We start from the raw sequence: 11,587 nt of genomic DNA on the forward strand, positions 1-11,587 counted from the left end.
ATCTATCTTAAATAATACAAAAATGGGGGTAGGGGAATAAAAATAGAAAATATTAGAAACACAAATGTCAAATTGAAAGGGTGTGGTTAAGTATGGTACAACCATTCAACAGAATATTGTCATTTGTCAATGTTTATGGAGGCTATATTATGTAGGCAATAAAATAAATGCATGAAATGTTAGAAGTACATCATCAAATTAGGTATGTTTTATATAGCTGTAAAATAAACCCAAATCATCTTTAATGAGCACATACTATTATGGTAAAAAAAAAAAAAAAAAATCTACAATTTCTAACTTTCACCTAAGGCAGCTTTTTATTTTGCATCCTTTTTTCAACTTTCTCTTCTATTAGCTGTGCAAGAAATACATGCCTCCTAAAGTTACGTGATCTTCGCACAACAGCAATCTATACATTATTCTACAAAGGGGAACAAACCCCAATTCCTCAGAAGTCCACTGTTGCTTTCCTTCTGGCCATCTGGCAGTTACAATGCAGCACAGAGTGACTTTACACAAGTTAAATATTCATCATCTTAGACGTGGACATTTGTTTTGGGATTCCTAAAGTGGAGTCAAATTTGGTCTCTACAGAAACTCTACAATGTAGCAGAGCACTGTAGCAGAGCACTGTGCATACTTATTGACTCCCAGACAAGCTGAAACTCTGAATTTGTCATTTCTATTAGTTTTTATATAAATTGTTCTTACCTACTTATTGATGCTTACAATTTGGCAATTATAAGGGGCAAAATTGAAGCAAGCGTTTTGGGTAAATAACTCCTTAAAATATATTAAAAATGCTTACAAACAATTCTTAGAATCAAACACTTATGTAAATACTTTTTTTAAAAAATAGGTCCAAAAGACTCAGTCCAGATCGGCTTTGAAGTTATATCAAGACTTAAGTCTACTTCATGCCAATGAGCTACTCCTCAACAGGGGCTGGTTTTGCCATTTGAGAAATGACAGCCACTATGTTGTGTACACAAGAGAGCTGGATGGCATAGACAGAATCTTTATCGTGGTTCTGAATTTTGGAGAATCAACACTGTTAAATCTACAGAATATGATTTCAGGCCTTCCCGCTACAGTGAGAATAAGGTTAAGTACCAATTCTGCCAACAAAGGCAGTGAAGTTGATACAAGTGGTATTTTTCTGGACAAGGGAGAGGGACTCATCCTTGAACACAACACAAAGAATCTCCTTCATCGCCAAACAGCTTTCAGAGACAGATGCTTTGTTTCCAATCGAGCATGCTATTCCAGTGTATTGAACATACTGTATACCTCGTGTTAGGCACCTTTATGAAGAGATGAAGACACTGGCGTTTCTTTGGGATTGTAAGCATTTGTAATAGCTTCATGTACAGCATGCTGCTTGGTGAACAATCATTCTTTGATATTTCTGTAGCTTGAACGTAACTGCTTTAAGAAAGGTTCTCAAATGTTTTGAAAAAAAAGTTTAAAAGTAAATTATCGCTTATAGGAGCTTATAACTTTATTGAGATAGCATCAATCAGGGATGACCAGAACACATTAGGACCCCAGATTATTCAAAAACTTTAACGAATTTTAAGGGGAAGAATTTTATCTTTTCCCTTAAAATGCAATCATAGAAATTAGAGGATGACTCACTGCCACAGTGTCTAAAAGCATTTCCTAGCAAAGAGGCAGGACACTGATGAGTAAACTGCTCAACTGTTCTGACTGGAAGGGAGGCCTAGAGTTCTGCTATCACCAATCCTTCCCTTCCCTCTACTCCATGTCCTTCTAAGGAGCATGATTTAAAAACTACTTTCCTAGGTTAATGGGCATGTGCATCAGTGGAGAGAACAGTGTAAGCAAGTAAGATGCAGACTAAGCAAAATTTAGATGGAGAAGCACATTTTAAAAAATTAATAACTTAAAAATCTCAAGCTATTAATCTTTTTTTTTTGCTATCTCCAAGACTATGAAATACTTCAATATCCAATTCCCAGTTGAATGTAGTGTTTCAGAATTTCAGGTATTTCTTAAGATCCTCGAAAACACTGGTGCTGTCAAGTCCAAGTTCCTCGTACAGGAATTTAATTTGGGCTGTAATCTAAAAGAAACACATTAAAAAAATAAAATAGAAGGCCTTTGTAGTAAAATGCCACTGTTTAAGCTTCTCTTTATCCATCTTTACCTAACCCCGAAGTCAGCAATTTATGGCAATAATATTTTCATTTGGGGCAGAGGCAGAAGGCATCCAACAATTAAGATTATTTTCTTTAACAGAGCTCACTTATCAAGTACAGGAGAGAGACATTTCTCTTGAATGACATTGATTGACACAGTGTCCCTCCCTCCCCTCCTGGGTCTCACCCAGAGATAGGACATTTGTGAAGTAGCTTTGTCATAAACCCTGCTGCAACCACTGAAAACTTGAAAACAACATATATCTAGTTCAGGAATCTGTCCACTAAGAGGGCCTTGATAACATACCTTTTTGTGAGAATCCTCAATTACATGATTGCCTCCAGGCTGAATATCTAGAATAATATTAGGGGCCTGATAGCCTGAAAGAGTTAACATGTAGAACAATTAGAAGACTGTACGGGATCTTCTTTGGGATCTTAGATTGAGACCCATTTCTCCCCATTTCTTTGAGTACTCAGTTCAAATAATAGTAAAGGAATAAAAAGCAAAAACCATCATCATCAACAAAAAGATGGGAGGGGACAAGCAGCAGAAGACAAACTTCTGACACAGGGAAAGCAGGAAGAGGCCATATGGAACAGACCATATGGTGCCACATGGAGAAGGTTGAAACCCAGGAGATCAACCCGCCCTGTGGAATCTGAGAGTCTTATGCCCTGAAAACACCAACTACAGCAATGGATGGGAGGGACAAATGGAGATGAATACAGGGAGACTGACTTGGCATGTAGTTTCAAGGCAAAAAAGAGAGAGTCTTATCTCATAAAGCTGAAACAGCTATCTAGAGGAAATTCAAGCAGCTAAACAGTTCGGGCACTGATGGCCCAAAACAAAAATCTCAGAATCTGTCTTTTAGAGATTCCCAAGAATAATGGCTCAATAAATATTGTTAAATAAATTAATAATTGTATGTCAGTACATCTCCAAGTTATATTTGATTCTTAAATTTCCTATTTTCTTTGTGTCCTGCCTATTTTAATACTGTCCTTTGAAAAAGAGGGGAGGCAGTGTACGTATAGTTATGTAGTTACATACACTTTAAGCTGGGAGTCAACATAGGAAAATAATTGTTTGCCCTAAATCCTGGGCAGATGATTTGGCTGCAGCCTGAATTATATTCCTCTGAGCCAGTGTGCTGTGGGTAGTAGTCTGACCATGAGCCCTGCTTCTAGGGGGTCTCCTACCTTCACCTGTGTCCTTAGCATGCTCCGAGATGGCTTCCTTGAGTTTCTCAGTATAGCTTACAATTCCTTTCAGAGGTACACGTTCATCGTTTTCATACGCCGTTATGTGAACTGAAGGATAATGCTGAAAGAAAATAGATGTAAAAAGAGTTTACATTATTTCTTATGGTCCCTTTCCACTATAGAGACCATGAAAAATAATTACCTCCAATTTTTCCCTCTAAGTGCTCTATGCTTTTTCTCACTTGCTATCTTGAGAGAGCCTCAGTATTACAGTAGTAGACTACTTGTTATCTGGAATAGCCTTTTCTTGACTAAAGGACCTTAGCTAATTTAGTAATTAAGGCATGATGATAAGTCTATTCCCCTGAGGTATTAAACATGGAGCATGAGCAGAGATGGTGCTGAAGATATCTGGGCATCAAAAGTAGAAACATCTCTAAAGCTCCTACTATTTTTGCTTCAGCTGGGATGTTATTTTTTTTTTTTTATTATCTTCTATGTAAATTCAGGATAGTCTAACACAATTGTCTTTCACTACCTGAGGTTTAATATTTTGATAGGGACAGTAACGTTTTATGTAGTTCTTGTGTTTTTCATCAGATGAAGGATTCCCCCATTCTTCTAATTCTTCTAATGTCAGAGGAAGTGTAGTGTCCATCATGGTGTTGAGAACATCCAAGAAAGGTGCCTAAAAAAAAGACAAAGAAACTTACACTTCAAGTAAGAGGTTGGTAAGTGAGTTTCAGAAAAACATTATATTTTATGAATATACACACTGATATGAGAGAAAATAAGAAGCCATGTAGATTCCCAGGAGCTAGAATACTCAGTCCTTAACCAGGGCCTGTAATTTATAACCTACTTTTAAAGTCTTCAGACTCCTTAAATGATACTTATATAACAAGAAATGGTTTATCTTCTAATTTCACAATATTTATTTTTAGCTTAGTACCTTTTATTCACTTATATAAAAGCAATACATGCTACTGTCTCATACCAATTAGGATGGTTAGTCATTAAAAAAAAAAGTACTGGCAATAATGTGGAGAAACCTGATACACTGGTGGTTGGAATGTAAAATGGGGCAGCTGCTACGGAAAACAGTATGGTGGTTCATCAAAAAGTTAAGCTTAAGATTACCATATGATCCAGCAATTCCACTCCTGGCATAAAATCCCCAAAACGGAAAGCAGGGTCTTGAAGAGATCTCTATACCTATGTTCACAGCAGCATATTCACAACAGCCAAAAGGTGGAGGCAACTCAAGTGTCCATTAACCGAAGAATGAATAAGCAAAATGTGGTATACACGCACAATATTACATGGAATATTATTCAGCCTTAAAAAGGAATAAAATTCTGATACATGCTACAATATGGATGAACCTCAAGGATATAATCTAAGTGAAATAAACCAGTCACAAAAAGGTATATTTTGTATGATTCCACCTATGTGAGGTGTTGAGTAGTCAAATTCACAGAGACAAGAGGTTGTGGGAAGAAGCAAATGGAGAGCTGTTTAATCGGTACAGGGTTTCAGTTTTGTAAGATGAAAAACGAGTTCTGGAGATTGATTGCATAAGCATATGAATGCACTTACCACTACTGAACTATTCACTTAAAAATGGTCGAGATGGTAAATTTTATGTTATTTTACCATAATTAAAAACTTTTAAATGAAAAAAAACACACAACAAGGAATAAAGTCTTTTTCACCAGTTGGACATTTTATATTAAAAGTAAAAAACGCTAAGTAAAAAACTCTGGAAAATATCCAGGTGAAAGAAAAACAACCCACTGGCTTATAATTAGTGTTACAACATTTAATAAAACGAAGGCTGGGTCGCACATGGTGGCTCATGCCTGTAATCCCAGCACGTTGGGAGGCTGAGGTGAGCAAATCACTTGAGCCCAGGAGTTTGAAACTAGCCTGGCAACATGGTAAAACCCCATGTCTACAACAACAAACCACAAAAATTAGCAGGGCATGGTGGTACATGCCTGTAGTCCCAGACACTCAGGAGGCTGAGGTGGGAGGATGTGTGAGCTGTGTGAGCTGTGTTCATGCGCCACTGCATTCCAGCCTGGGTGAAAGAGTAAAACTCTGACTCAAAAAAAAAAAAAACCCCACAAAAACAACAAAAATGAAGGCTGTATTTTTCACTTAGCTTTGTTTTCTTCTGTTAACATGCTTTTAGCTTTCCCTCGTATTAACATTAACCAAGTATAGTGAGTCATCTGTAATTCTTTTTGGCTGCCTACCACCTGAATTTTGCATTTGGAAAACCTTCGACCTTGTCAGCTACAGCCTACCTCTCACTGTAGAGACATTAAGTGCTAGACATTCTCTTTCCCATTTTTCCCTGCAGCTTGGGAGTAGCTGTGTGACCCATGTGTGACTCTGGTTGGGTCTACCAACCAGACACATGTGCTCTACACTCTGCATGGGAAGTCAGTGATTCAAAGAAGCAGTGATCACAGATAATTTATTCTGGCAAAAGTGCCACAGCTATATCCAGCTCTAGAAGTTGCACTGGTAGTGTGAGGTGATTTGTGCTTGGCAGAGGTGGCAGTGATAGTTTCATTGGGCCAATTCTATGCCTCTGGCTGTGTAGCCTCTAATACTGGTCTGAACATACCTACATTTCCCTAATGCCCTTCAATCCCTTTTCTGCTTAAAGTAGTCAGGGTTGATTTTTGGTGCTTATAATTAAGAATTTTGACTTATACATGTATAAAAGGTTGTCTCCTATTCTTTACTATAATAAGCAACCTAGGATAAATATCCTTCTCATTATTTCCCTTTAAATTTCTAAAAGTCAAAAGCTAGTTGCTTTTTTTTTAAACTATAAATAATTCTGTCATTATTATATTTGTGCACAGGTTTTTTTCTCCACATTTTTCTGTTTTTAAAAAATAGACTTACAGATGACTACTACTATTTAACACTTATTTACAAGCCCACAGTATAAACTCCCCAAACTCAAAATAAAAAATCTTGAAAATAATTTACTCTCTCCCATCTCAGTCACGGGAGTATCTAACCAGGAAGTAGGAGATATTTTTCAGAGCATCTAACCAGGAAGTAGGAGAATGATAGCAGTGAAACCAACTGCTCTAATGTTACTTCATAATTTTTGACACTGGGAAAAGATAATCATTTTCAGAACAGGGTAAGATATTTCAATTAAAATACAGAAAAACTATGCCCAAACGACCATTAAGAATGGACTATCTAAAAATAAAGAGCCTATAAATCTAGGACTGAAATGTTGATAGGCAGTAGCCTGTCAAGGTGACCAGGAGCCAAAGGACTCAGTGCCTTCCAGAGTCACAGCATGCTCTGCCTGGCTTTCTCAACTGGGACTCATATGCTTCAGTGCTTTTTCACCAATTCTAAAGGTGCTTACAAATACAAATGAGCAATGGAAATAGTCATTAATTATCTTTCAGTGGAAATCCTTAAAAATAATAAAGAACACTGTCTGAGAAGAATAAGGGTTAATAGTTGGATTAAAATAACTTCAGAAGTTCTCCTCAAGCTATAATTCTGAGTTTAAAACTTAAAAGCTTTATTATACTCCTATGCTATGGTAAAACTGTAACAGAAATGTTTTTCGTTCCTTTTTTTGACACAGAGTCTTATTCTGTTGCCCAGGCTTGAGTACAGTGGTTCACTGCAACCTCAACCTCTCAAGCCATCCTCTTACCTCAGCCTCCTAAGTAGCCTCCCACATACTACACGTATGCGCCGCCACCAAGCCTGGGTAGTGGTGTTTTTTTTTTTTTTTAATTTATTTCTTGCAGAGACAAGGTCTCACCATGTTGCCTAGGCTGGTCTTGAACTCCTGGAAAGCAATCTGCCTACCTCAGCTTCCCAAAGTGCTGGAATTACAGGCATGAACCACTGCGCCAGGACAAAAATTTTTTTCTTAGAGTAGCCTATGGCTTCACACCTCCCCCATTCCATAAACAGTAGAGACAGAGCGTACTCACCTCCAAAGTCACTGCTCTCAGCAGCTCTGGATTAGAATTACACAATGCTCCCGCAAGCACCCCTCCAGCACTGAAAGCAGTCAGGGTTGTTAGACTTGGCTGAGAAAAGCCTTGGCCATGAAGCGTCTTAATGCAAGCCTCTAAGTCAGCAAGGCCATTGAGTTTTTTAGTTAGGCGGCCATCAGCGTGCCACTGGAGGCCTAACTCACCACCACCCCTGAAATTGAAGGGCAAAAAAGTTTTAGAGGAAAAAAAACGTTAATGATGTAGGCTGGGGTCAGTAAACTATACCCGGAGGCCTGTTTTTGTGTGGCCCTGGAGCTAAGACTGGTTTTTGCTTTTTAAAGGTTGGGTGAAAACAAGGAATGTGCAACAGAAACTGTATGTGGCCTACAATGCCTAAAATGTGACTATGTAGCTCTTTAGAGAAAAAGGTTTGCCAACTCCTGATATAGGCAATCCAGAATTGATTCAACAAATAGGTTTTGAGTGCCTGCCCGTTTATTAGGGATTAAGTACAGACCATAAAAGTAGAAACAAACGAAAATCCCCTACCCTGGAGAAGATAGTAATTTTGTGGGGTAAGAAAACAATGACTTCCCCAGCAATGCGGTCACTGCTGTAACACAAGTGTATTTAAGGTATTATAGGAGCAGAGGAAAGAATATCCATCTACCAGGTGAGGGGTACATATACGAGTCAGGAACACAAATGCTTTTATGGAGATGATACCTAAACTGAGTTGTGAAGGAAAAATTTGAGTTTCCAGAAGGCAAAGAAAAGGCATTAAGACATAGATACGACACAGCGTGTGTAAGGGCAAGGAGGTGACAGAGCATGTCATTTAAAAGACATGACTTTGGGGGCCGGGCACAGTGCCTCATGCCTGTAATCCCAGCACGTTGGGAGGCTGAGGTGGGCAGATCACTTGAGGTCAGGAGTTTGAGACCAGACCGACCAACATGGTGAAACCCCCGTCTCTCCTAAAAATACAAAAAATTAGCTGGGTGTGATGGTGTGTGCCTATAATCCCAACTACTCGCGAGGCTGAGGCAGGAGAATTACTTGAACCTGGGAGGCAGAGGTTGCAGTGAGCGGAGATCGTGCCACTGCACTCCAGCCTGGGAGACAGAGTGAGACACTGTCTCAAAAAAAAAAAAAAGACAAAATAAATAAAATGAAAGGACATGACTTTGGAAGGCCAAGGTGGGCGGACTGCCTGAGCTCAGGAGTTCGAGACCAGCCTGGGCAACATGGTAAAACCCTGTCTCTACTAAAATACAAAAAAATGAGGCTGGTGCGGTGGCTCATGACTGTAATCCCAGTACTTTGGGAGGCTGAGGCGGGTGGATCACTTGAGGTCAGGAGTTCGGGACCAGTCTGGTCAACATGGTGAAACCCTGTCTCTACTAAAAATACAAAAATTAGTTGGGAGTTGTGGCAGGCACCTGTAATCCCAGCTACTCGGGAGGCTGAGGCAGGAGAATCACTTGAACGCTGGAGGCAGAGGTTGCAGTGAGCCAAGATCACGCCACTGCACTCCAGCCTGGGCGACAGAGCGAGACTCCATCTCAAAAAAAAAAAAAAAAAAAAAGTCAGACGGTGTGGTGGTGTGTGCCTGTAGTTCCAGCTACTCAGGAGCCTGAGGCATGAGAATCGCTTGAACGGGAGGCAGAGGTTGCAGTGAGCTGAGATTGTGCCACTGCACTCCATCCTGGGTGACAAAACAAAACCCTGTCTCAAAAAACAAAAGGATATGATGATAAATGCCAGTACAGAGATCAGTCAGACCATTAGGAGTATTATACTGGGGAATCTGGACTTTGTTCTAGAAATGGGGAGGTGGAGAATTTTAAGCAGAAATACAAAATAATATTTGTGTCTTGAAAACAGCTGAAATAAAATGGAAGTTAAATGGAAAACAGTTCAGATTTAGAGGCTACTTAAACCTAAATTCAGGAGAACTGAATGGAAATAATAATGTTACTAAGTAAGTATAGAGTCTGGTACATCTATGCAAAAATCCTAACAACCTATCCTTTTGCTTTTTGGATCAACTAATCTGTTACAGAATCAAGTTTTACCAGCACTGGTTTAGGAATACACAAATTGAGTAATAAAAATGAAAATATTAAATAAGCTTTTGTTCCCTGATACATTGCTATTCTTGACATCTGTCACAATGGTCTAGCACTTACATGCCAGGTAAAATATACTGACTCACCGAACATGGCAGTATGCTAATATCCATCCATCATCCACCAGGACCCGCCTCTCAGGCCTGAAATTCATTTTCAAATCCATTCCATAAGCTCCATATACATGTATCAAGAGAGGTTTCTTCTGCAAGTCCTCAGAGTCAGTTTTGTGGAAAACAGTCATTGGCACTAATTTTCCATCCTAGAAATGAAGAAGTACTATGTATGTAAAGAAGAGTCTTTTATAATAACATTTTATCTCAATTTAAAATTCACTGAGGTGCAGTGTCCCCACTTATGTGCTACCTATTGATATTGAGCACAAATTTGTTTAAGAAAAAGAATGATGGTCTCTAAAAATACATCATGGCTTTTGGTTTCAGCTACCTTGCTGTCCTATAGTATTAACCAGAAAAGAGCAGCAAGATTGGCCTGAAAACATTTTATTAAATGCAGCTTTTCATGACAATAATGTAATTTTAAAGAGTTCTTCACCACCCACTATAACTCTAATTTTAAATTTTCAGATGAAACCAAAATACTTACTAAGGTTAGAATTCCTAGTATAGCATTTTTCCTATGCCTAGAGCTAGATATTGACATTTCTCACTTTTGAGTATCTGACTTTAGTCAGCATATTTGTAGATACTCAATTTTTTATCCTCTGTAGTCAGAATTCTCAACCATTAAGACTTGAAATCTTACTGACGTTACTGATAACTACCACAATCCTCTTCAAAGGCCCATTTAACTTTATTTAAAAAAAAATTAGGCCAGGCGTGGTGGCTCACGCCTGTAAATCCCAGCACTTTGGGAGGCCAAGGCGGGCAGATCACTAGGTCAGGAGATCGAGACCATCCTGGCAAACATTGTGAAACTCCGTCTCTACGAAAAATACAAAAAAATTAACTGGGTGTGGTGGTGGGAGCCTGTAGTCCCAGCTACTCGGGAGGCTGAGGCAGGAGAATGGCATGAGCCCAGGGGGGCGGAGCTTGCAGTGAGCAGACATCATGCCACTGCACTCCAGCCTGGGCGACAAAGCAAGACTCTGTCTTAAAAAAATAAATAAATAAAATAAAAATAAAAATAAAATAAGTAAAAAAAATTTAAAGTGCTTTTAAAATTTTTAGGTAAAATTCTTTGTAGGGTTAAAGTAAGTTAAATTATTTGTGGAGGTACTAAGTTACTTGTAGGCTATGTAAGCATCCTCCAATTAGCTCAAACTCATCAATTCCAGTTGACTGAAACCAGGCAGTCTCTGAACAGACAAAAGATCTGCCTTCCACAGAAAAAAGATAAATTGGTTTTCACTCTGCTTAAACTAATGAAATAGCACTAGTTTACATAAAGAAAATAAATAATATAACCAAGCCACTCTCTGTATTTTCATTCTCATTTTGAAAACTTCACTTTGGGGCAATAACTGGAGACATCAAAATATTATCAAATAAGGAGGAAATCCTCCTCTCATTCTTCTTTAAAATACCCACGTTGTTATGACATTGTTAACTTTCACTTTTAGTAAGATTCACTTTTATAAAACTTGATGTAGATTAATTTCTATAAAACAATATGGGTCTTTTTGCCCCTCACCTCTTTCCCAACTTCAATTATACAATCAGAAAAACTTGCTTCTTGTTGAAAACTTTTGAAAGGAAGAGGTAAAATAGTAGCTAGTCCTGTGATGGGCTGGATCTGGGTTTGCCAGCAGTACTAAAATGCCTGTGGAAAGGTACAGCAGCTTCCATTCAGCAGCTGCTTCTCTTCTCCCCTCTTGGCTCTCCAAGAACATGGTGCTTAACTGTTCTTTCCATTTCGGGTCCAATAGTTACAACATTTTGATAGACTAGTATAATTCCATGTTTGTAAAACCAAACAAAACCTTATGTAAAAGATAATACACTAAGTGGCTAACAATGATTTTTTCTTTTTTTTTTTTTTTTTTTGAGACAGAGTCTCGCTCTGTCACCCAGAGCTGAAGTGCCGTGGCGCAATCTCGGTTCACTGCAAGCTCTGCCTCCCG

At 38.6% G+C, this 11,587-nt stretch overlaps 2 protein-coding genes across 5 annotated transcripts in view; one reads left to right on the forward strand and one right to left on the reverse strand.

Moving 5' to 3' along the window:
* The window catches only part of SLC3A1 (solute carrier family 3 (amino acid transporter heavy chain), member 1), a 52,524-nt gene extending 51,048 nt beyond the window's left edge, over nt 1–1,476 (forward strand). For both annotated transcript variants that reach the window (XM_011978210.1, XM_011978213.1), the window contains one exon: nt 860–1,476. In XM_011978210.1, coding sequence (XP_011833600.1) covers nt 860–1,300 — 441 coding nt within the window. In that variant the 3' untranslated portion in view covers nt 1,301–1,476. The remainder of the gene's footprint in view (nt 1–859) is intronic.
* PREPL (prolyl endopeptidase-like) overlaps nt 763–11,587 on the reverse strand; it is a 50,819-nt gene continuing 39,994 nt past the window's right edge. For all 3 annotated transcript variants that reach the window (XM_011978208.1, XM_011978207.1, XM_011978209.1), the window contains 6 exons: nt 9,591–9,766; nt 7,367–7,583; nt 3,910–4,059; nt 3,369–3,492; nt 2,470–2,543; nt 763–2,086 (listed from right to left, as the gene is read on the reverse strand). In XM_011978208.1, the coding sequence (XP_011833598.1) occupies nt 1,997–2,086; nt 2,470–2,543; nt 3,369–3,492; nt 3,910–4,059; nt 7,367–7,583; nt 9,591–9,766 (831 nt within the window). In that variant the 3' untranslated portion in view covers nt 763–1,996. The remainder of the gene's footprint in view (nt 2,087–2,469; nt 2,544–3,368; nt 3,493–3,909; nt 4,060–7,366; nt 7,584–9,590; nt 9,767–11,587) is intronic.

This window comes from Mandrillus leucophaeus, unplaced genomic scaffold (assembly GCF_000951045.1).
Source record: "Mandrillus leucophaeus isolate KB7577 unplaced genomic scaffold, Mleu.le_1.0 Scaffold190, whole genome shotgun sequence".
Lineage (NCBI taxonomy): Eukaryota > Metazoa > Chordata > Mammalia > Primates > Cercopithecidae > Mandrillus > Mandrillus leucophaeus.